General features: G+C 43.1%; 2 protein-coding genes across 3 annotated transcripts; one reads left to right on the forward strand and one right to left on the reverse strand.

Annotated features, from left to right (window-relative positions):
* Positions 1 to 1,325: 1,325 nt before the first annotated feature.
* Positions 1,326 to 7,551, reverse strand: CFAP119 (cilia and flagella associated protein 119). The gene is made up of 9 exons (XM_014071215.2): positions 7,432 to 7,551; positions 5,772 to 5,803; positions 5,443 to 5,508; positions 4,741 to 4,910; positions 4,148 to 4,218; positions 3,492 to 3,608; positions 3,149 to 3,209; positions 2,249 to 2,326; positions 1,326 to 1,777 (listed from the first exon to the last, which is right to left on the reverse strand). Exons 1-9 carry the CDS (start codon positions 7,453 to 7,455, stop codon positions 1,599 to 1,601), a joined length of 798 nt encoding a protein of 265 aa, XP_013926690.2. The 5' UTR covers positions 7,456 to 7,551; the 3' UTR covers positions 1,326 to 1,598.
* A 580-nt stretch (positions 7,552 to 8,131) lies between these two features.
* RNF40 (ring finger protein 40) lies at positions 8,132 to 24,812 on the forward strand. 2 transcript variants are annotated; one of them, XM_014071219.2, is made up of 20 exons: positions 8,132 to 8,270; positions 10,117 to 10,314; positions 10,960 to 11,127; positions 11,810 to 11,939; positions 12,916 to 13,149; positions 14,787 to 14,908; positions 14,984 to 15,130; positions 17,156 to 17,230; positions 17,350 to 17,469; positions 18,648 to 18,827; positions 19,013 to 19,148; positions 19,887 to 20,008; positions 20,556 to 21,046; positions 21,708 to 21,825; positions 22,239 to 22,388; positions 22,678 to 22,890; positions 22,998 to 23,123; positions 23,351 to 23,491; positions 23,861 to 23,962; positions 24,061 to 24,812. In XM_014071219.2, the coding sequence occupies exons 2-20, from the start codon at positions 10,183 to 10,185 to the stop codon at positions 24,235 to 24,237; spliced, it is 3,084 nt and encodes a 1,027-aa protein (XP_013926694.2). In that variant the 5' UTR covers positions 8,132 to 8,270; positions 10,117 to 10,182; the 3' UTR covers positions 24,238 to 24,812. The 2 variants fall into 2 exon arrangements, with proteins under 2 accessions (XP_013926694.2, XP_013926693.2); XM_014071218.2 differs by having other exon boundaries at positions 8,256 to 8,397.
* The last annotated feature ends 646 nt before the right edge of the window (positions 24,813 to 25,458 follow it).

The raw sequence follows: 25,458 nt of genomic DNA on the forward strand, positions 1-25,458 counted from the left end.
GGACTTTGCTTGTCAGAAGGCTGCACAAAGGGATCATGTGAACGCAGGACACTGTAACCGACTGTTCTGACCGAGGCTTCCCAAGAGCTGAAGCCAACTTCTGGTCCGGACAAGAACCCCTTTTATTTATTTACTATGAATTCTGCTCCTTCACATCAAGCGAAGTCTTTCAAGGGAGAATTTATAGTCACGGAACTTATCTGGCTTGGAGAGTTGACAGGCTGTTATCTGCAAACCTTGGCAAGGAGTCTTGGAGAGTCAGGAACCAATTAAGCAAACTAATTGTCTCCTGCAAACTCCATTCCCCTTTCGCTCCTCTTTTATTTCCTCTGGGAGGGGCCCTTCATCATCCACCTGTGGCCTTACTCCCAAGTCGACCCCTGTTCTTTAGCTGTTCCCTTTGTCTGGCAACTCTGTGCATGTGCACACTGGGAACAGGCTCCAGCTGTTTCTCTACCTCACTAATGTCTGATTTTGAAGGCAGCTGATAACTGCCTGACGGCTCTGGCCCCCTCTCTGCCTCTGACACAGAGCCCTCATCAGAACCTTCCCCAGAATCCAAAACTGGCCATGTTCTTCCCCAACCTCCTCACTGTCCGAATCTGCTGCCAGGTCTGCTGGTGGGCCACAACACTGTCATAAATATAAGTCACTTGCCAAGCATCTGAATATAAATCACATGACCCTGGGGATGCTGCAATGGTCATAAGTGCGAAAAAGGATCATAAGTCACTTTTTTCAGTGCTGTTGTAACTTTGCATGGTCACTGAATGAACTGTTGTAAGTCGAGGCTACCTGTATACCACCAAATTGATAATCTAGGTTTTTTTCTCTATTAAATATGGGAACTAATCATATTGGAATGACTTGATTCATTTGGTTTCATTAAATCCTTAAAAATGTTCCTCAACTTAGAAGCATTTATTTATTCACCATTAAAAGGAAAAAAATGACTTTTGACCAGTTTCACATTTACAACCATTGCACCATCCACACAGTTATGTGATCAAAATTTAGACGCTTGCCAACTGGCATGTATTTTTGACAGTTGAAGCATCCTGGAGTGATGTGATCACCATTTGTAACCTTCCCAGCTGGCTTCCAGCAAGCAAAGCTGAGGAGGAGGGGAGAGGCAGGCTTGTTTAACAACTGTGGCAAAAAAAGGACATAAAATGGGGCAAAACTCACTCAACAACTGCTGTGCTTAGCAATAGAAATTTTGGGCTCAATTGTGGATGTAAATGGAGAATCACCTACATTCAGATTGGCTTTTGATCTTGATAATGCTGCTATTTTTGAGCTAGAAACAAATAACGAACAGTAGACAATATTTTACCCACACTTTAATATCATAACACAGTCTGCTTTATACAACAGTTCCTTCTGTGAGTATATGACTTTACCCAGGAGAGATTTTCCATAAACCCTTATCACATTTTCCAAAGCAGATTTTCCATCTGCTTCCCCTATTTTAACTGCCATTCCCTTCGTGTTTTCTCTTGCTCTCTGGACGACCCCTTTCTGCAGAAGCCTCAGAAATGAAGAAACAACCCTGGGACAGGAAATGGTCCTCTTGCACTCCAACCTTTCTCGTCTGCTTACTTCTTCTTGCCCTTGGCAATCCCCTTGCCGGCAGCAGAACCTTTCTCCAGCTGGATCAGCTTGGCATTAAACTGGTCCTCTGTGACTTTTAGACGCTGGTCGATGGAATGGCGCAGCTGGGTTAACTCCTGATTGAGTTGTGATACAATGAAGTCTCTCAGGGCAGTCGTGGGACCTGTAAATGGGTGAAGCAGTGAATTGTAATTCTAACAAAGGTAACCTAGTGGGGAAGTGCTTAGAATGCAGTATTGCAGGCTAATTCTGCTGACTGCCAGGAGTTCGATCCTGACTGACTCAAGATTGATTCAGCCTTCCATCCTTGAGGTGGGTAAATGATTGTTGGGGGCAAGAGGCTGACTGTAAACTGCTTAGAGAGGTCTGTAAAGCACTATATGAAATGGTATATAACTGCTATTCCTATTGCTAATAAGCAACCCGAGAAGCACTGCTATCAGGCTTCAGGCCCCTCACTGCCAAACGTCATGTATTAGTTAGCACTTGTAATTTATCTGATAGAGAACTATTATCCCTCCTAAGGCTAAAAGAGAATGGCTATTAATGGCAAAGGGACGATCTATGGAGCTGTTGATTGTTTGCCTCTGAAACCCATACACCATACCAGCTTCAAGCCCCTGTGGACACTTACTTTCCTCAGGGGCCCCAGCTTCCTCCAATTCCTCACGCAAAGAAGATAGTCCTGTTTCTGTACTCTCGGCCATAGCTTCTGTAGAAAAGAGAAAGACGCTAAATCTTTTAGCAGCCCTAGAAGAAGAAGAGTGATCAGATAATGCTCTCATTTTTAATAAATTATTATTTTGCGTGATTGGTTGATATAAGCTAACACATTTTACGTAAGCCAAGCTTTGGAAGGAAGGCTATTAGCAAGTGTTGGCCCCTTCGATGCCTGCGAATTTCGCTCCTGAAAGGAAGAAAGGCCACAATTGCAGCATATCCACCTTGCACATCCAAGGTCCAAGATTCCTTCCCTAGTGGACGGATCTCAAACTGATGGAGTTGAGAAAGAGACCATCTCCAATCTGAAAGCCTCTTTGAGGAGGGAGATAACTAATAGCTAGACTGGCCAATGGCCTAAGCCCATGTCATGCAACTTGGTATGTTTTCAGATCCACAGATTTGGGGGATGATGTATTACTTAGGCGTTTTTCAATCTTGGCAACTTGAGGATGGGTGGACTTCGACTCCCAGAAAGCTATGGCTGCTGGTGAATTCTGGGAATTGAAGTCCACCAGTCTTCAAGTTGAAAAACACAATAGTTTATCTTGCCCCCTAGACTACAATGCCCAGTTGCATTGAGAAGGATCAGTAAGCCAGCCATATCTGGAGGGCATCAGACTGGGGGAAAGCTGTCTTAAACCACCTTTCCAATCTGATTATCACTAGCTTTAGCTCTATTCGATCTGGGAGGAAGATTCCCATCCTGTTCCATTCCTTTTTCTTCATCCTCCCAATTAAAAAAAGGAACGGATCAATGTATAGTAGAACTTCAAAAGTGAGTTACAAAAGAATTCTAGCCCTCAACACTCACCGTCCTCTTTGGATTCTGGTTCAGGCATCCCAACGTAAGTGAATGAGATGTCTAGCCGCACCTATTGATTTAAAACACAATCAGGGATGTAAGCCCAGAGTGATGGACTAATATTTGGATTTCACCTTCTTGAACCTCTATGTTTAGTATGCTCCCTTCATAAAGATGCTGCTCCATCTTGTGGCAATAAAATTCTCAGGAGTAGCCAAACAATTTCAGAGGTCACATTTTGTAATTGGGCTGTTTTCCAGAGGGGATGATCTTCCTTTCCCATTGCAGGAAAATGGCAAGAGAACCCCAGCCTTTCCCTAGAACTGCCTGGGCCAAAGGAAATCAGCCTTACCTGTGGGGTGAAAGCGTATTTGTAAAGTTTGTAGTGACGGAAGTAACTGTTAATCATGTAGTCGGTTATGAGCACCAGCTGGTCCTGACTGAAGAGATCGATGCTGAAGGGGGGCCTCTGAGAGAGAGAGAGAAAGAAGGATAGGAGCCATAGAACCACTGCAAGGAGAGGGGAGGAGAGGAAGGCTCTCTGCAGGGGAGCTTCACTGAAAGCAAACCACAGGTAGTCCTCGACTTATGACCATGATTGAGCCCCAAATTTCTGTTCTTAGGTGAGACAACCATTAAGTGAATTTTACCCCATTTTATGACCTTCCTTGCCACAGTTGTCAAGTGAATCATTGCAGTTGTTAAGTTAGTAACACAATTATTAAGTGAATCTGGCATCCCCCTTGACTGCTTGTCAGAAGATTGCAAAAGGTGATCACATGACCCAGGGACACTGCAACAGTCATAAATAGGAGTCAGTTGCTAACCTTCTGAATTTTGATTACGTGACCATAGGGATGATGCAACAATTGTATGTGAAAAATGGTCATAAATCACTTTTTTCAGTGCCATTTGAAAAGTCACTAAATGAATTGTTGTGAGGACTACTTGTATGTGGATAAGGCAACATAAAGTCACTTTTGGCCTGCCTGGCATTCACGCACTCACCCGAATGGAGTGGCAGAACATCAGTTCAGAGAAATATTTATAGCATTCCTCCACATTGGGCAGCGGTGTTTCTACACAAAAATAACATGGTAGGAATAAGCAAAAGGTCCACTTTAGCCTCTTTCCTTTCCTCCCTGTCCTCTTCTTTCCAGTTCTAGCCTCACCCTGCTGCCCCGTTCCTCCATATCACTGTCTCTGGTGGGGCTCTTTTTCCTTCCCCTTCTATGGCTGGCTGCTCTTATTCACAGAGACATTTTCTCATCATGTATTCCCACATAACATCAAAGGCAAACATAGCACATGGGACTGGTGGTACTATAGCCAGCCTAAGACAAACAGGGTCAGGCCAAACTGCAGAAACTTAATGTGATCTGGACATCTGAAACAATTATTATTTTCTCTTACACAGCCTATTACACTATTAAAACTCTTAAGTAAATAATGAAATAAGTTGCTTAGAGCTTTGGGACTGAAGCAGTGTGAAAGCCCAAATACACAAGTTACTAAATAAATAGTTTCCATTTTCTTCCCTCATGTTTCTCCAGTCCTACAACTTTCCTTTTTGCAGTCTTTCTCAAAGTCCAGTTCCTTACCCACACAGGCCTCGTGCACATCCTTCACAATTGAGAAGAAAGCAGAGGTTTGTTCCCGGTTGAAGCTCTGCTCACGGCTGAACTGGATGGTGTAGAAGTACAAATCTAACAAGATAGCAGTGCGAGGATTTGATTCAAAATCCTTCAGATCAAAGAAATCAGAGAGAAGCCTGCAGAAAGTAGGGAAAATTGGGGCGGGGGGGGGGGAGAGATGTGACAGCTTGAACATTCACACCCATTTACCGGCTATTTTCATTACTTAATAATAACCTTTTTTAAAAGTTTCTATGTCTATGGTAAGGCTGGTAGGTTTATTTGTTCAGAACTGGCATAATTTCAACTTGGTTTTTCTAATTGAACCCAAAACTCACTGCCACCACTCCAAAATGATAAATGTTTATAGTGTGATTATCTCCTCTGTTAATGAGGGGAGGGAGATAAATCTGTTTATTGCACTACATTATGCTGGGATTCTCAATACATCTTTTTTTGCAAGATGCTTAATACTAGAGAACAACTAGGCATCTTATTGTATATGAATACACTTCTGGGTTGTGCTATAGATGAAAAATGGTTTTATTAATCACCAGGTTGGCAATGAATTTATTGAGATCTTCATTCTATGCACTTCTCATGTTTTTCTCAAGAAAGAGATTAAGAAAGGAAGTCATGAAATGTTTCATAATCTTAAATTCCCGTCACCTTTTCAGTTCATCAGTTGTTTCAGCATTATTGATGAGATCCATGGAATGAACATCTAAATATTTCCTGAAACATCACAAAAAAGAAAGAAGAGAAAAACTAAGGGTTGCTATTGTAACACAGTTTTTTCCGTTTTGTGTGATCTTGTACAGGTTTCTTTTGAAAATAAGGTCCATTTAAGTTTAAAGATGCTTACAATAAATAGATAAAGGATGTAGCCTAGTCATCCAGAAATTCAAGGAACCTCTCTCTGTGGATCAACATGCAACTGGCTCTTAGATAGTAAATTTAATAACTCTTCAGAATCTCAAGAATGAAAAGCTACTTACCACATACATATTTTTGCCTTATGGGGCTTGGGCTGAAAGAAAAAGATACGTTTTAGATACATTTTCTGATAGTGTGATGTTTAGTCCATAATAAGATCAGTTCATTGTTTAGTAAAAGCATCAGCAATACTAATAGACTATAATAGTATTCTTTATTGGCCAAGTGTGAACACAAAGGGAATTAATCTTTGGTATATATGCTCTCAGAGTACATACAGAAAAATAAAATACATTCATCAAGAATCATAAGATACAACACTTAGTGATAGTCATAGGTTACTAATAAGCAATCACTAGGAAACAAAACAACATAAATTGTAGAGATACAAGCAACATGGTTATAGTCAGGTACTAGGAAGGATGAGAAGAATAATAGTAATACAGTCTTAATAAATTGACTGTTGTGGGAATTAGTTGTTAAGCAGAGTGGTGGCATCTGGGGGAAAAAAAACTAACCACATTTTATTGGTAGAACTGTAGATTTAATTCACACACTCATTATGGTCTATAAGCCATGTTTCATTCGATAAACATCATCTGATAGATTGCAATAAAGCATTGTCTACTATAACTGTAAGCTTATATGTATTTTAACCTTTGTGGTGTTTAATTATATTTGCATATGTATTTTAGACATCTACTTGTAGCATTGCAGTTTATTCAACAAGCCACAGTTCAAAAAAGTATGCTGTGTCAACTTTGTTATAAGGAGAAGATGTGTTCATGTTTACTTGCAGGATATCTAGCCACTCAGATTTCAAATATTTCCATTATGCTTCCTGCAGCAATGCACTGAATTAATTTTATTACTGTTATGTCAAATTACATATGATATCTGGTATTTCCCCTACAGGTAGTTCTCATCTTACAACCGTTTATTTAATGACTGTTCAAACAGCAGCACTTAAAAAAGTGACTTAAGACCCTTTTTCACATTCACACCATTGCAGCATCCCCATGGTCACATGACTGAAATTAGGATGCTTGGCAACTGACTATTTATGACAGTTGCAGTGTCCGGGGATCATGTGATCAACTTTTGTAACTTTCTGACAAGCAAAATCAATGGGGGAAGCCAGATTCTCTCAACAAATCTGTTACTAATTTAACAACTACAGTGGTTCCATTAACATCTGTGATAAGAAAGTTTATAAAATGGGGTACAATCTACTTTACAAATCTCCCATTTAGCAACATAAATTTTGGGCTCTATTGTGTTTGTAAGTCAAGAACCAGCTGTACTGGATTTCTTCACTGGGTAAATCTTATTTAGTCAAGAGGGACCCACTGACAGCGAGGGTAATAAAACAATTTTCATTAATTTCAACCCCAATTATTTAACTATAGAATAAGCTAAACAATCAATTGACTTGAGTTTTGCCATTTTCAGCTTTAGCTCTCTTCATAGACATGTTTTTTTCTACTACTTGTAGCCAGCGGTTGCATGACAGGCGGTTGGACTAGATGACCTCCAAGATCCCTTCCAACTCTGTTACTGTTACAGGCAGACGTTCAACAGGTGAAACGTCTAAGCGATTTTGGATCTGTTGAATGTGCATTTCTATCCCTCAAATATCACAACATTCTCCGTCGAGGAAATTATTTATTCCAGATAGCAATTATAACTATTAATTTAATATTAATTTCACTTCTATTTTACCGGCCCGAAGTTCTCCGGCCCCATTTCGACGAGTTGGGCGGCGAGGCTCGGGGAAAAGCACGCGTTGCCATGGCAATCCCTGCTTCAGCCTCTCCGGGCTCCATCAGTAGCGGTGCAATCACGACGAAGTATACTAAGGAGGTGGGCCTAATTAAAGCTTCGCCAATCGCTGACATTTTCATTGGGGCGAAAGAAACGGAAGGAATTCCAATGGAAATAGAATATGGTAACAAAATAAAATAACAAAAAACCCGGAATGGTTGCCAAAGGAGAATAAACCATTTCTTTGTCTATCTTGCATAGAATTCATCTCTAGCACTTGATAGTCAAATCACCTCTTGCTACGTAGATAGGAAAAACTTAATTCCCCCTCAGACAAAGTCCAATAGAATGATTGTCTCTGCTTTTTCTATCTCTATCTCAATTTCAATAGAAGGAAGAAGCCAATACGCCAGCGTAGCTATGGCAACCAATCTTTTCCTTCAACGTAGGCTCCAATCAGAGGGGACCAGAACGCAAGCTCCTCTGCGCCTTACCCAATCACCTTCTTGTCCCGTCCCCTTCTCCCGACCAAGTCCAGAATAATGATCCCGCCCACTTCTCTACGATCCTCGAAAAGGTGGAGCGTTGGTCGCCTAGCTAGCACGAGCTTCCGCGTCTGCGCACTGTGCTGAACGCAGAGCGAGGGGAAGACGTTGAGTTCCGTTGAAAGCGGAGGCGGAGGTTGGGCTCCGGGAGGAGAGGCGGGCGAGCATGCGCGGTAGCTGCGTTGGCGTTGCTTGTCGGCAGCGTCGTAGCGAGCCGAGGGCTATGGAGGAGAGGGACCTCGGTGTGGGCCGGTGAGTGGTTGGGCAACCTCTCTCTCGCCGGAGGCTTTCCTTTCGTCCCCTCTCCTTTGCTCCCTCTCCTCACTGAGGTCTCTCGCCTTGATTACCTTTCTGCAGACGGACCGTCTCTTCTTATACCGTATGTTAAAACAGGAGCTGGGACGGAAACTGCAATTCGTAGCGGATAGAGAGGGGCGTCTTTGGGGAAAGCAGTCCGTGAAGAGTCACTGCAGGTGGAAACAGGAAAGTTAGGAGAAAGGGCAGACAATACTCAGTCAGGTTCTTTCACCTCTTTTAAAACAACTCAGATGCTGACAGTCCTAGGCTGTTTCTCTCACCCCCCTGCTTTTCTCGCCCAAACTCCCTTCCCCGCCTCTTCCCTTACTTCCAGTTTGTTGTATGTATGTATGTACGTACCAGTATGTATGTATGTACCAGTATACATGTGTGCGCAGGTGCACGTGTGTGTATATATGCATATATGTGTATATATAAATACATATACATATATACATATGCATATGTATGATGTGTGTGTCTGTGTATATGTACGTATATATACATACACATATATATGTATATGTGTATGTATGTATGTATGTATGTATCAGGTCAAAGCACCTGTACACCCAAATTTACCCAGGTGCTTTGACATAACAATTATTTCCTTGGCTCAGCTGATAAGGGAGGAGAGCTTGTGGCTTAAAGGCTAATACAACTGCCTAACGTATAAAAACAGCCCAAATTCAAATCCCAGTAGGGTATGGCTAGCTGATGAGAGCTAAATGGCTTGAAATAGATCTATACTAGTCTCCCTTTATTTATTTATCAATACACATATGCAATGTATATGTATGTATGTATTTATGTATGTGTGTGTACACATACATACACACACATATATACACACACATAAACACATATATACATACATACATATACATACATACATACATATACATACATACACACATACACACATACACTGTATGTCTGTATACACACACCATACACATACATATGTGTATGTGTGTGCATACACACACACATACAACACACACACCATCTTCCCTACAAAGTGACTTTGGGCTGCAGTTTCCCTTATTCCTTCTCTTTTCATTATTCCCACTTTTGTACTCAATCCTTACAATATTTAATAGCATCCACCTACCTGCTAATTGTATTTAAAAAAAACAGGATGGAGCAGGTTTGTGCTTGGAAAAAAACCCCATGCATTTAAAAATAATAATTTAATTTTAACACAGTTTTTAATTTATCGCTTTAGTACTGGTGGAATGCTCCTCCCCCTTCATGAAATTTGACTGGTCCCAACCCTGATAGACTTCAGAAAGGCTTTGAAAATCTGATTGGTGGACCAGAACAAAACAGTGTTGTTTTGCTCTTATTGATTTTGTGTTGTTTTCTTTTTAAGGCCTTTGAAATTCTGTTTTTATTGATGTATGCTGCCTAAAGTTGCAAATCGGGTGCCCAAATAAAAATAAAATAAAATATGTTTCTGTAGTCCCTAATTTGTTCATGTTCTCCATCAAAAGCCCTGTGATAGGGCTTGTTTATCCCTCTTCTGGCCAGGTTTAGGCCAGTGATTTATTTTATTTATTTATTTATTTATTTATTTATTTATTTATTAGAAATCGTCCATGTCCCCCACAAAGTGATTCTGGGTGGTGTACAAATAAGGCATAGGTATATAAAAACTATAAATATTATAATACAAAGTATATTAAAACAAGAATAAAAATTCAGAATTAAAAGATTGAGGAGGGCCTTTAGACATTGTACACATTAAATACCACTGTAATCTTGCTTTGGAGTAATTTCAACTTTTTCTCTCTTTTAGCTAAACCGCTGCCTCTTTGGCTAAACTGCCTGATTCCTGGGTTCAGGCCCACTGCCGAAAGTCACCATGTCAGGAGCTGGAAGCAAGCGGGCTGCTGGAGATGGAGGAACAGGGCCTCCTGAGAAAAAATCCAACCGGGAGGAGAAGACCACCACTACGCTCATTGAGCCTATCCGCCTTGGAGGCATCTCTTCCACGGTGAGGGATTTGGGGATTGAGTGCCGAGTGATAAAATCTGTGGCAGTTTATATTAGAATCCAGCATTAGGAAGAAATTATCCATCCATCCATCTTTCTTTCCCTTTTAATAATTGAGATAGAACATTTTGACCTATCTTCTGAACCAAATAGACTTAAGATACTGCCTATGTTGTCTGACTTATGAACCAGATCACATCTTGGATCTTATGCTGTGAAAGTTTCATTAAAAATGGAGGGTGGGAGTGGATAATGGTTCATCCTATCTAAAATATGTTAAAGTCTAGTTTTGTCAATCATGTTTATTTTTAAGGAGCAAAAGAGATTAGTTCATGAATTTGTTATCAATGTATTGCTAATATGATGGAAAAGCAAATGAGGAAAAAGCAGACATGTAGACAGGAATCTCTCTTATGTGGAAGATCTGAGTATGATCATGATATAATGCACTTGGTGTTCATCTTAATCTGATGCTCTCTAGATCTCTTGGACTGCAGTGGCCATAATCTCCTGCTGGCAAGGCCATTGGGTAGGGCTAAAGGGAAGGGCAGAGGTATAGGTTTGTGGGTTCGATCGTTGGAATGTAGAATTGTTCGTTAGAGAGGATTTCATTCTTGGATGTGACTTGGAATGGCTGCATTTGCAGGAGGAGATGGACCTCAAGGTGCTTCAGTTCAAGAATAAGAAGATAGCAGAGCGGCTGGAGCAGCGGCAAGTGTTTGAGGATGAGCTGCGTGAGCGCATAGAGAAGCTGGAGAAGAGGCAGGCCACTGATGATGCCACTCTCTCGATTGTTAACCGCTACTGGAAGCAGGTCAGAGAGCCCTCCGGCCTGATCTCGTGTTACTCCTTTCAGCTTCTTCCAATCCATAAATTAACATACCAGGGGGAATCTTAAAAGATTTTAGCAGGATGTTTAGGGGTGAAAAGAAAGCTGCTGTTGTGGATCCTTAAATTTCTATGTACTGGGCAGAGTCAGAACAGAAAATACTGCCATGTAAGTAGCCCTCAACTTACAGCCGCAATAGAATTTGTGCATCCCAGTTGTAAGTTATAACAGTTGTAAAGTCATCACTAACCAACCTGATTTTATGACCTTTTTTGCTGAGGTGATTAAATGAATTACCAGGGTCATTAAATGAATCCTTGGTTGTTAAACAAATACTGCAGTTGTTAAACCCATTGTTTGCAGTGGGGCATTTTTTGCTGAAAACGTGAAGCAAATTGCAGTTACCGGACTGTGAAACATTGTAAATGTGAGCCTGTTGCCAAATGCCCGAAATGTCATGTGATTGTGGGAGGGGCATAACTGTTGGAACTTTGGAACTGGGTCATAAGTACTTTTTGACTGGTCGTAAATCAAGGATTACCTGTAATTCATACTATGCCTAGAAGCTGCCTTCTTCCTATATGCCCACCTCTGTTTACCTGCCCTTAAAATTCTCTTAGTCATTTCTGTTTCTTCAGTTCCAGTGTTTTGCCCCCCCTTCCTACAGCTAGATGAGACGGTGCAAGTGCTCCTCAGACGTTATGATGGAGATTGTGGGCAGGCCCCTGAGGAGCCCAAATTGGAAATCCCAGGCTCAGAACTGGAAGCTGTTCACTTAGAGAGCTCTGAAAGGAGAGGTAATCCCAGGTTCCCGCATTCTGGAACATTTATTTATTTATTAAATTATTATTTCCTAAGTTTATATGCCACCCAATCCCAAAGGACTCTGGGCGGCTTACAAAGAAGGAAGAAAAAAAAAGAAAGGAAAAATAAAAAGAATAGTTTAAAATTCACAACACACATTCGTTCTAATCGGGGCTGGACCTCAACAATGAGGTCAACAGCCCCAGGCCTGCCAGAACAGCCAGGTTTTAACAGCTTTCCTGAAGGCCATGAGAGTGGGTAAGGTCCGGACCTCTGGGGGTAGCTGATTCCAAAGGGTCAGAGCAGCCACAGAGAAGGCTCTCCTCTGGGGGCCCGCCAGTCGACACTGTCTGGCTGACGGCATCCGAAGGAGGCCCAATCTGTGGGATCTTATCGGCCGTTGGGAGGTATGTGGCAGTAGGTGGTCTCGCAGGTACGCTGGTCCTAAGCCATGTAGGGCTTTAAAGGTAATAACCAACACCTTGAATTGTGTCTGGAGACCAATTGGTAGCCAGTGCAGCTCGCGGAGGACAGGTGTAACGTGGGCGTGCCTTGGTACACCCAATATCGCTCGCGGGGCTGCATTCTGGACTAGCTATAGTCTCTGAACACTTTTCAAGAATAGCCCCATGTAGAGCGCATTGCAATAATCCAGCCTTGAGGTGACAAGGGCATTTACATATTGGATGTTTTATCTGGCCTTTATTTTTGATCAGCTCCAGGCAGTGTGCACATCTGATTCTCCCTTCTCTTGATTTCCCTGCAGCCACAAACCCTGGAAGGTGGGTTGGGCTGAGAGAGAGAGTGACTGGTCCAAAATCACCCAGCTTTCATGCCTTAGATCTCCCTATCTCTCCTTTTCTAGCTCAGCACCTTAGTTATTACACAAAGCATGGTAGGAGTGGATCAAAGTGGTGCCTGCCTGCCAACAACCCTGACCTTTTGTCCCTTTTCTTTTGGTCCCTTCAGAGGCAGTGCTGTCCCCTGTTACGCCCCCTGTACCCTGGAAGGCTGGGGACCTTGTGCTGAGTGAGCCATCCCTTTCCTTCTTGGCTACCTTGGCCAGCAGCAGCAATGAAGAAATTGAGCTTCAACTTCAGGAACGCATGGAATTTTCCAAAGCTGCCGTCTCCCGCATTGTGGAGGCTTCGGATAAGATCCACCGGCGCACAGAAGAGCTTTGCCAGAAGATCCATGCACGGGGTGAGACTAGATCCCAGCTAAGGGACACCTTTGAAACCTTCTCAGTGCAGGCCTCTGAAATTACTCCCCAAATGGAAGATTTGGGGCCTCAGATTATTGAAAACTCAACAAGGGAAATGGGGAGAGTGGAATTGCATGTTGTCATTCTGGGTAGGTAATTTACTGTGGACTTGGTTGCAAGGAAGATAATTGGTTTAGAAGTGCATTTTTTCTATCTCCTTTCAGACTTATTTTTAAATTAGTTTATAATATAAAATGCAAAAATATGCAAGAAAATAGTAGAAAAAATAGGGGAGGGAAAAGGGAAGGAAAAAGTGTAGGAAAAGGTGGAAAAGAAAGAATAGGCTTCCAACTCCCTTTGGTGCAGTAGAATAAGATAATAACATCAAACCTTAACTTTTTACTTTTACATAATAGTGTAAACTATTGTTTCTATAACAACAAACCTATTTAATTGGCAAAACCCAGAATTAAAGATTCATTTTTCCACCTCAAATACCAAGTCCAGAAGTGGTTTCCAAGTAGAAACAAAATCAAAGTAGTCAGTTTGGCCATCTCTGCTTACTCCATTAGCTTTTGCAGCTGTTCATTCATTGTGGGAATCAAAGTGTCCTTCCATTTTTGTGCATAAAGTAATCTTGCTGCTGTTAACATATATATAACATCAAAGACATCTCTCAGATTTCTTGAAGATGTGCTACGTGTAGAGATAGTTCAGACAGAAAACATTTATAGACTCCACCAGACTTATTGTGTGAGGATGTTAAAAGTGCATATTTTGAAAGAAAAACTGGGAGTGTACTGGTCTCAGGTAGGAGACATGACGTAGTAGAGTTTCCAAAGAACCTATTATTAATATGTTCAGCTACAATGTGGGTCACGATTGATTGAATTTATATTGCTTCCTATTCAGCTTACAGAATATAAGACCACATTTAAAACAATAAAAACTAACAAAAAGTAGTTAATCTGGTTGTACTTAATAAATTTTAGGGTGTCCACGCCTTATAAAAATGCCACTTTGAAATCTGCATTTAACATTTCCTACATACTTAATAATTCAGATTTTTGTGCGGTCAAAGCTGAAGGATCTGGCAGCAAAGGATTTCTTGTATTCTGACAGATGATATGCTTTACCCTTGGGATGAGGGTGGAGGTAAACAGGCTTCTTAAAATATGTTTTTTTAAACAACTTTTTTGTTGCCTGACAATTTACAGTTATTCAGGGAGGCTGTTCTGTGTTGTGTATTTCCAGAGGGGGATTGAAGAAAACAATTTTGCCGCTGGAGAGCGTTTTTTTAAAAACTCAATCCAAGTATAGTATTCTTACCTTGGGTGTTCTATTGCTTAAACTTGTGGCTCAAAGCAAAGTAACATCAGAAAAAAGATTTTTGGCAAAAGCAAAGTACATGTGTGTGAGAACATAAGTGGTTGCCTGCTGACTCCTCTAATCCAGCAATCTCTCCTCCCAGTGGCCAGTCAACTAGGCAGGGAAGGCCATTAGTCTCCCAGCAGAAGCCCTCAGAGTCTGTCCTGCTGCCACCAAAGCTAACAGTCTTTGATCCCCAATGTAGTTTGGAGGAGAGTAAAAATTGGGAAGCCCAAATCCTGAGGAGAGTTAATGTCTTATTCTGCAGTGGAGTTTGACCAATTGGAAGAAGTTGTGAAGGCCCTCAACAAGGAGCTGACCAGAGAGAATCGCCACCTTCAGGACCTGATCACACAGATGCAGGAGAAACACCATAAAATTTCCTTGGAGGTAGGTTCCCTGCCCCATCTTCCCTCTTGTGGCTTCTTGGGGCAGGAGCTGTTCTGAATCTGGCTTCTTTTTCAGTACACAGAACTGCAGGACAAAGTGACTTCATCAGAAACTAAAGTGCTGGAAATGGAAACAACTATTGAAGACCTGCAGTGGGACATAGAGAAGCTGCGCAAACGGGAACAGAAGATCAACAAGCACCTGACTGAAGCGTTGGAGCAGGCAAGAATGGCCTTCAAGGAGGTCCCCTCCCTTCTCGCTGGGGGAGGCTGCCTGTTTCCATTGAATTGTAGCTGCAGGGTGAGGGAGGGAACGTTCTTCTGAATGCCCAGTTCTAAAGGGCAGGAAAGGGCAGGGAGTCCTTGTCTGGCTCTCCATTCTGAAGAACACCCAGACAGTAAGTGAAGCTTCTGCCCCTTGGTCATGCTCTCGGAGCAGGAGGAGATCTGGTGAGTTTCCCACTTTTAGGAGACCATTTCAGAAAGCTGCAGCTCTTCAGATCTTGCTGACCTGCGACTCCCATCCCTCTCAGTCATCATGGTTAGTGAGGAGGAATAATGACAATAAAAGTTCAGCTGATTTGATAAACAACATATTTCCCACTTTGGTCCTACATCAATCAACATACTTCAAGAAGCAGAAATAATATATGCTGTGAGGCGAAAGAAGATTCATATCCGCAGGACCAAGATAATTTCTGATCTTTAGTTCTGAATTACTCCTTTCCCTCATCAGCTCATCTGCCCTTTAGGAAAGATGGATCTGTTCACTCAGTAGACAAGAGGTCTCTTCTGATCTCATGGACCCAAGAACTTTTTAAATCCAAAAATATTATTTCTTGGGCTTAGGAAAGCTTTGAGGATAGTTCTGATGAAAAAAATTAAAATTTCAGGTTGATCTGATGCAAACGTGTCAGATCAACCTGATATGGCAAGGATTATAGGTAGTCCCCGACTTATGACCACAATTAACCTCAAAATTTCCATTGCAAAGCAAGTTTGTTGTTAAGTGAGTTCTCCATTTTACATCCTTTTTTGCTACAGATGTTAATTGAATCACTACAGCTGTTAAATTAGTAACTGGTTGTTAAGTGAATCTGGCTTCCCTATAGATTTTACTTGTTAGAAAGTCGCAGAAAGTGACAGAGAAATTGCAACTGTCATAAATACATGCCAAGCACCCAAATTTTGATCACTTGACCATGGGAATGCAGCAACGGTCATAAGTGTGAAAAATAGTAATGTCACTTTTTTCATTGCCACTGTAACTTTGAACAGTCACTAAATGAATGGTTGTAACTTGAAAACCATCTGTACTCTGCTTTTCTTAGTATAAGGACAACAAATATTTATTTTCTCTACACAGTTATGATACAGGTTATTAAACACATTTGACAAGGATTTGCACTTTTAAATCAAACTATCACAGATTCGATCGGCTAAATAGTATAATTATTGATACAGTGAAGAATTGGCACTTTTAGCAATACGATATAACATTTTAAATTTTAATTAAAATATATATTAATGCTGAATTTTTATTTTATCTTAGCCGCTGCGAGTCTTTAAATTTTTTAAGGAAATTTTTAAATTAAATTTTATTATAAGTTAAAATACAAATTCAAAAATTAAGGAAATTAGAAAAAGATGCCAGAAACAATTTAAAGAAAGGTAGTGACTTCTGACTTTTTTCAATGCGATAGAATATATATTTAAAAAATCAACCCAAAGCTTTTGCTTTATACTTCTTAACAGTTCGAGCCACTTCTATAAACCAAAATTTTACCAACTCATTTTCCCAAAAGCCTGTCAACAAAATCATTGCAATCATCAAAACCTAAAATTTCAGTTTCATTTTTTCAGTTTTGAGTACAAAATCCAGAAGGGGTTCCCAAATGGAAACAAAACTAGATAAATTCTTCTCTTTAGTTAGAACTCTTCTAATTAATGCAAGTCCTGAAATTTGATGGCATGTACATTTGATATATAAAATTAATAGATCTCTACTGTTAGAGGCAGAACCTATTGAAATCCAGAACTGTGACTAGCTATGCAGAAGTCGATTTAAATATATAACAAATCAGAAAATGTACTTGTATGCACACCAGATTAATTTTTCAATGTTATGCAAGTCCAGATGTCTTGTGAAACATTTTATTCATACCGGTGTGTGTGTGTGTGTGTGTGTGCGCGCGCATACATTTGCTATTGGTTTTAACGGTTATTGATTTTTCACTTTTTTGGGCAGCTCAATTCGGGTTACTACGCCTCAGGCAGTTCTGGTGGGTTCCATGGTGGCCAGATCACACTTAGCATGCAGAAGGTAAGCCAGAGAATGTGACTGGAAAGTAAATTGTAGCCCTGCATCTTGCAAGACTTGAGTCTCGCAACACATTTCCTGGGCAAGACTTTCTGCTGACTTAATTTGGGCTTGCTTTGCAGTTTGAGATGCTGAATGCAGAGCTGGAAGAGAATCAAGAACTTGCCAACAGTCGCATGGCAGAGCTGGAGAAACTGCAGCAGGAAATGCAGCAGGCTGTTAGAACTAATGAGAAGCTGAAGGTATTTGGATAGGTGTCAAATACAACCACCCTGTGGTGATAAGCTGGAAAGAACTAATATAGCCCCTTAACAGCTGGCAGTTTTAACTACATTCTGAGCACCGAGAGTGGCAGGAAGCATTCGGTGACATCAAAGGCTTGAATTCAGTTTTTTTTTTTTTAATTGCTGTTCATGCAATATTTGGAATTGGGTCAGCCTTTTTTTTCATTAAAACCAGTGGATTAACCCAACAGATACAATTTTACTGTGTATGTTTTAAGTACAGGTAGTCTTCAACTTACGACCACTTGTTTTTACAGCCATTCGAGTTTATGATGCTGCTGAAAAGATGACTTATAGTTGGTCCTCATAGTGATGACTGTGACACTATCCCCATGATCACATGATCTCAATTCAGGAACTTGGCAACAAGCACTTTTTATTATGGTTGTGGCATTGCGGGTTGACATGATCGCCATTTGCGGTCTTCCCAAGAAGCTTCCAACATGCAAAGTCAATGGGGGAAGCTGGATACACTGAATGACTGTGTGATTCACTTAACAACTATGGCAGAATGTCATAAAAATAACTCACTTAACAACCGCATTGCTTAGCAACTTAAGTTTCCATCCCAATTGTGATCATAAGATGAGGACTACCTGTAGCTGTGGATGCTGCTGCTCTAAATGCCAGCATTTACCTATGTGATTTAGGAGACCTAGCAGAAAGTTAGTTTGTATTGCAGTTTACGTAACCTTGCTTTAAATATAAAAGTGTAAACCTCAAAATCTATTAGTCCTATTAATTCAGCTGCACTTAGTCTTTGTGATAGCAGTTACATTTCTGTCACTGATAAAAAAATTTCTGAATGAGGCCTCCCTTTTCTGAAAATCTATACCACCATATATCTATACCACCGTATGCTGGGTATGGCATTGTGGGAATTAAGTCCACACCTTAAAGCAGCCAAGGTTGAGAAACACTGCTTTAGTTTGTAAGCAATGTCTCAAAGATCAAGCAGCTAGTTTCAGGTCTTCGATTGCTTCTATTACTTGATATTAATATATTATTGAAGATATTGCTGTTTGGGCCAGGGCAAAGGAACACTATTCCCCACTCCCCTTCCTATTTGCTCTAAGGATAGCATGTCCAAAAGATATCATCTGGATTTATTTTCCTTCTATACCTCTGGCTTGTAGGTAGCACTACGGAGTCTTCCAGAAGAGGCTGTAAAGGAGACTCTGGAGTATAAAGTGTTGCAATCCCAGTTCTCACTGCTGTACAATGAAAGCCTGCAAGTGAAAACACAGCTGGATGAGGCCCGGGCCCTGCTTCTCACCACCAAGAACAGCCACCTGCGCCACATCGAGCACATGGAGGTGAGCTTTCCAGCCCCCTCCTCCTGCCAGAGGTGCTAGGGTATTCTCCGTCTCCTGGTCTCAGCCATGGGTCATCATCATGGTCAGACTGCTTGTTCTGGCTTAGATGGACTGCGGAGCAGGGTCTCTTGGCTGCGTCCTTTGGCTCCTGGGGGCTGATGCAGCTTCCTTCTCCTTGATGATAGAGTGACGAGCTGAATGTGCAGAAGAAACTGCGGACGGAGGTGATCCAGCTGGAAGACACGCTGGCTCAGGTGCGCAAGGAGTACGAGATGCTGCGCATTGAATTTGAGCAGAACCTGGCAGCCAACGAGCAAGCAGGTGAGCCTGCATTTCCTCTTTCCTCTTTTTCGCTCTCACTTCAAGGTCTTTGTTTCTTGGCCACAAGGAGAAGGCATCAGCTGGTGTCCCTGGTGTTGCTCATTACTTTCTGAATTCTACTTCCTGGTCTTTTTCCTCCCCTCAAAAAAGCTAATCTCTCCCTGCCATGTTCAGGTTGGTGGAACGGCTGCAGTTATCTTCTGCGTGGATTCACTTTTAAATCATTCCTCCATTTTGTTGGGTTTTTAAAAAAAAATGATTTTAGTTATTTTTAATAGTTTAAACTCTGAAAGCTCTCTCTGGTTATTCTACACAGCTCTAAGATTCTTTCTAAGGAGAGGTAGTATAGATACTCTTTCAATGAAGGAATGTTATGCTGGAACTCCCAATAGTCTTTTAAAATAAATATTTTTTTTGTTTAACTTTTGAAATTTGGGTTTTAGAGCTGGTTCAGCGTAGTGGTTCAGATGTTGGACCAGAAGGCAGAAACAGGATATAGGCCTCCCTCATCCTCAGAAGCTCCCTGGAAGACTTGGGGCCAGTCTTATCTTACAGGGTAGTTGTTGTGGGAAAAGATAGAGGAGGGGGCATCATATATGCTGCCTTTAGCTCCTGAATGAAAGATTACCTGAATAACAGATAAGGAGGAGAGATGCTGAGCACTCTGTGGAGAGCTGGATAGCGAAGGTGACTCAAACACTTGTTCTTTCTCCCTTTGTCTCCCCTCTCAAATCCGAGGTCCCATCAATCGGGAGATGCGCCACCTCATCAGCAGCCTCCAGAATCACAACCACCAGCTGAAGGGAGATGTGCAGCGGTACAAGCGCAAATTGCGGGAGGTGCAGGCCGAGATCAACAAGGTGGGTCTTGTTGGGGGAATGGCTGAAGGAAGGCCGGGCATCTGGTCAGTTGGCTTTCACTCTTTCTCTCCTGCCTGGTTTGGATTTGGGAAGGACACAGTTCTGCTTCAGAGCTGGGGACCTGAGGGCCTGCAGGTCATCTTGATATTCTTTTATTTTCATTGAAAAATAAATTTCGTGCTCAAAAGTGGTTTTTCACTATGAATCTAAAATCTAGCAGGCTTTATCGTGGGCCTGACTTGTGTTATAGCAATTTTCTGTCAACCATAGTGATTTCCTCAGCTTCTTGTTCATCTCATGTTGCAGAATCCTATACTCTGTGGAAAATGGAAACATATTTTTTTGTGTGTGTATAGCAGACCTGGGCATTTGATGGTCTGAGGGCCACATCCGGCCCTTTGGGTGTCCCTATCCAGGCAGAGATGGCAGCCCTCCACAACAGTCCCAGTTTCTTAGGTGCCCCTTGGGAAAATGTATTGCCCACTCTGGTGTATAGGCTTGGATGCCAGCTTGTTCTAAAATGCCTGTCGGCTTGTTCTTTCTTCAGGTCCGCATGCAACAGTGTGGGTTTCCTTCTAGTTTGGTCATTGCAGCCCCAGCCCCAGGGAACGAAGACTCCGGCCACCCTGGGGTAGCTCCTGTTAAAGAGGAGGAAGAAACGGCATCCTCCGAAGTAAAGAAAGAATTCAAGGAGGTGCAAGTAAAGAAAGAGCCCAAGGAAGAGGTGGTGTCTCCTCAGCTGCTCGGGAGCACGGAGGGCGTGAAAAAGGAAGAAGAGGAGACCTCTGCCCCCCAGCCTCCTGCTCCCCATCCGCCACCACCACCCCGCGCCAAAGAGTCTGAGCGGTCCAAGGGACGTGGTGGAGACCGGGGCGTTGACCGCGAGAGATCCCGGGATCGTGACAAAGAGGTCTCTTCCTCCTCCTCCTCCTCCTCTTCCTCTTCACGGGATCGGGAGAAGCAGAAGGGTGGTGGAGGTAGCGAAGATGCTAAGAAGAAAGATTCAGATTTGCTGAAGCAGCTGCGAACTGAGCTCAAGTGAGTCTTTGGAAAAGGGAGCAATGGGCTTGATGGGGAGGCCTTGGGTGAGGTTGGATTTTGTTTCCTTTTTGAAACCAGGTTGTGAATAGTCCATGGAACACAGATGGGGTGAGAGTGTGCAATGTTTGTTCTGTTCTATCTGGAAAGCACTTTAGACTGAGAAAAGTCTTACGTATCTGGGAAGGATCTCTGCCAGTCCAGGGATTTGGTGGAGTTGCTGTTTTATTCACCCAAACTAGGGGAGAATTGGAGTGCTGGGGGAGCAGAGGTAGGCCGCCTACTTAGCCAGTATCGACAAGCCATCTGTATAGTGTGAATGTTGTGAATGGATGCCTAGAGACTCAACTAACACACTTTGAAGGTTGGTCCAGAAAGGAGATTAATTGCAAGCGGGAGGGGAGAATCTGTCAAGAGGTTTTAGCTCCACTAGGTAGACCAAACCAGGAAATCATCTCCACAGGAAGGCTGCTGGAATGGTTTCTATTAAGGCTGGCTGTAAGTGGCAGAGTCTTGCACATAAGCACAGAAGTTGTGGGTGCTCCCTCACTGGAAGTCTTTAAGAAGCGATTGGACAGCCATTTGTCTGACATGGTGTAGAGCAGAGGGTTGGAGTAGAACAGGGGCCTCCTCTTCATGTGGATTCTGTTTCCTTTCTCAGAAAGGCTCAGGAGAGCCAGAAGGAGATGAAGCTTCTCTTGGACATGTACAAGTCGGCCCCCAAGGAGCAGCGGGACAAAGTGCAGCTGATGGCAGCTGAGAAGAAGACCAAAGCCGAGGTGAGATGAGGGTGGGGCCTGTCTAGAGAAATAAAGTTCCCAAAGTTCCAGTTCTTCTGCCTACTCTTTGTCACAGGAGACCTGGACCTCTGTATCAGTCCAGTGCCTGGGTCTGCTAAGCTCAGCCCCATTAGAAGCTGCCAGGTTTCATGCACTTGAGTTCCATCGTATGTTTCAGGATCTGGCTCTGGGCAAGGCATTTTGACTTCATGAAGAAAATGGACATAGCTTCCTCATATAGGAAAGGACCTGCTCCCCAGAGAAGGGTTGGCTGTGCTTTAGATAAATAACTTCATGGCATTTGTAGTTGGGCTTGTTAGTTTGACCTACAGGTATACCTGGGAGGATTCTTCCCTGAGGGGTCTCAAGCGAAGGAGTTGTCCCTGCTTTCTTTGACTCACTTCTTTGGACAGGTGGAAGAGCTGCGGGTGAGGATCCGTGAACTGGAGGAGAAAGAGAAGAAAGAGAGTAAGAAAATGGCCGATGAGGATGCCTTACGCAAGATCAAGATGGCCGAGGAACAAATTGAGCATCTCCAGAAAAAACTGGCAGCGACCAAGCAGGTATTTCTTTCTGGGGAGGAATTTGTGCTGCCAGAAGCAATGCCCCAGAACAGGAGCAGCCTAGAGAGCCTCTGAGGGCGGTTGCAACTTTCCCATAACCATAAACTCTCTGTTGATTTGGCCCACTGGTTGCTGTGAAGGACCACCTTCAGGGTCTGGTGGTTAGCATCTATAAGAAACTAATCAGAAGTCCCTCCAGACATTCTAGCCAGAGAAAGACACATATGGCTATTGGTAAGGGCTGGGAAAATTCCAGTTCATTCCAGTATTTCTTTTTACTGTGGGTCAGGAGGAAGAGGCTCTTCTCTCAGAGATGGACGTGACAGGCCAAGCGTTTGAGGACATGCAAGAGCAGAATATGCGGCTAAACCAGCAGCTGCGTGAGAAGGATGATGCCAACTTCAAGCTGATGTCGGAGCGCATCAAATCCAACCAGATTCACAAGCTCCTGCGGGAGGAGAAGGAAGAACTTGCCGAGCAGGTGCTAGCCCTCAAGTCCCAGGTAGGCAGCCACCCCACCACCAACAGGTTGGGAGAGGGTCAGGGCCTTGAAGGAAGAGGCCACTAAATCCTGAAACATGGGCTGAGCCTGACTCTTGCTTTCTTCAGGTGGACACCCAGCTCTTAGTCGTGCAGAAGCTGGAGGAGAAGGAACGGGTCCTGCAGGGCAATATGGGCACCGTGGAGAAAGAGCTCACGTTACGCAGCCAGGCCCTGGAGCTCAACAAGAGGAAGGTAAGGAGCCGACATGGGGGCTGCCAAGTTAGGTCGTGACTGGAGGCACCCATTACTCCCAATAAAAAAAAAACCAATTAATTTTTAGAAAGTAGAAAAAAGGACAGCCCTAGAAATAGGATTCTGATCATGGGATCTCATGGGGAGCCTTCACAACTAGGGTTGAAGGGGGAGCAACCTTTAGATGTTGGTGCAGGTGGGGATTGGATGCCGTGTTCTGCTTGCAGGCGGTGGAGGCAGCCCAGCTGGCAGAAGACCTGAAGGTGCAGCTGGAGCATGTGCAGGCTAAACTGAAGGAGATCCAGACCTTCATGGCGGAGAACAGGGCAGCCAAGGAGAAGGAGTCTTTCAACCTCAAGAGAGCTCAGGTACAAGGGGGGAAAGGGGAAGGCCATGGCATGTAAAACAAATCGGTAGATCTCATGGCTTCAGGGAGATACTTCCGAAGAGGCAGCCGTGGTTTATTATGGGGTGTGTGTGTTTGTGTCTCATGATAGAGCTTATCCATTCATCTCCAGGTTCCTAGTTTACCCAGGTTCCCAATTTCTTGTTGGTCTTTATGTTTTAATGTTTTTCTAATGTTGTAATGTTTGTTTATCCTTGTTTTATATGCCATCCTGTCACTTGATTGGGATGGCTAGTGTATAAATTTAATAAACGAGCAGACAAACAAATAAAGGGTAGCTCTCCCCCCCCCCTCCCCCTGGACTCATTGACGTGCCTGATCTTCTCCCTAGGAGGACATATCTCGCCTTCGGCGCAAACTGGAAAAACAGCGCAAAGTGGAGGTGTATGCAGATGCCGATGAGATCCTACAGGAGGAGATCAAGGAGTACAAGGTGAGAAGAGCAGGAGGAGGAGGAGGCTTGTAAAGGAAGGGCAGCTCTTCCCAATAATGCCCCAGCCACTCACCCCTCTGCTCTGTGCACATCCCCAGGCCAAGCTCACCTGTCCGTGCTGCAACACGCGCAAGAAGGACGCCGTCCTCACCAAATGCTTCCACGTCTTCTGCTTCGACTGCGTCAAGACCCGCTACGACACCCGCCAGCGGAAATGCCCCAAGTGCAATGCCGCCTTTGGTGCCAATGACTTCCACCGGATCTACATCAGCTGAGCGGCTGGCCCCATTTCCCCTAACTTGCCCTCCCATCCATGAACTCCACGGGATGGAGTGGGGTTGGGGGTGTCTCGTGGCTTACCTTTTGAAGACCAGCCTTAGATCCATCAGGACTTGTTCCAGCTTTTTTGTTGGCTCCAGTCTGGGGATCCCTTGATAGCCATCTAAGGTACTCCTGAGGCCCTTTCTTCAAGTGGATCCCTTATCCTCAAAGTACACCCCCCCCCTCTTTTCCTGAGGCTGCTCACAGGTTGGTTGTTTTTTTTTTGGATAATGTTGGATCCTTTCCCCTGGATCCTGAAGAACTTGACTCCGTTGCTCTCACTTTCCTTTTAGCCTTTCCTGAAGAGGCTCTTCAACTTTGCCTTGGGATTCGGTGGTTTCTCTTCTAGCGTTTTGCAGATCTAACACATGATCCTCTATCGCTGGCTGCTGGCAGCAGCCATGCAGTTCTAATGCCCCATCTTGGAAATGGCATTCTATTTTTTAAGAATTTCAAGAACTGCTTGAGTGTTTGGAAAATAAACACAGAGGTTGTCTGCTCCTACAAGATTGCTCTCTGTTCATCTAAACCTAAGTGTCTGTGTTTCATTTGTGCACCGTGTCCTGCTCATTGGAGAATTAATTATTCGCAGATCTATGAAGAGCTTTAGCTAAGGCGACTCTATGCGGAGCTGAAGAGCAGTATTCTTGCAGCCAATGCAGTAATTTATTAATGTGCAATGACAGAAATTCAATACAAAAATTGTAATTAATATTCCTCTACAGCATACAATCCCCAAATCCTAAAACTACATTTTTATGTAATCCAGAAGGCCAGGAGCTATCCTTGCCTTAGAAGTGGGGAGAGGGGGTCATCCTGTTCTGGAAGAACATTTAGAGGCATGGGTATCTTTGGATGCAATTTCTGGGGGCAACAGCCCCTTCTAAACATACATTAGCATTTTGGGTGAGAGAAAGATTGGGGAGGGGGGGGGATGGAATTCAAAGGGAGCCATTCCTGAAGACCAAGGAGAGGCACAGCAATTGGAAGGATTTTGTGTGTGCGCGTGCAGGTGTTTGGTTTAGAAAAGATATGCAAAATATGAGAGGGAAAAAGAGGGTCTAGCACTCTGCTATGAGATGACTGCATTTATTTTATATATAGCTTATATTCAGGAGCTGCATGCTGCGTACACAGCACTCCCTATTTTTGCAGGATCCAATCTGGATCGGTTC

This window comes from Thamnophis sirtalis, unplaced genomic scaffold, assembly GCF_051295495.1.
Source record: "Thamnophis sirtalis isolate CommonGarterSnake01/CBP01778 unplaced genomic scaffold, rThaSir2_p1.2 scaffold_4, whole genome shotgun sequence".
NCBI classification, from domain to species: Eukaryota; Metazoa; Chordata; class Lepidosauria; order Squamata; family Natricidae; genus Thamnophis; species Thamnophis sirtalis.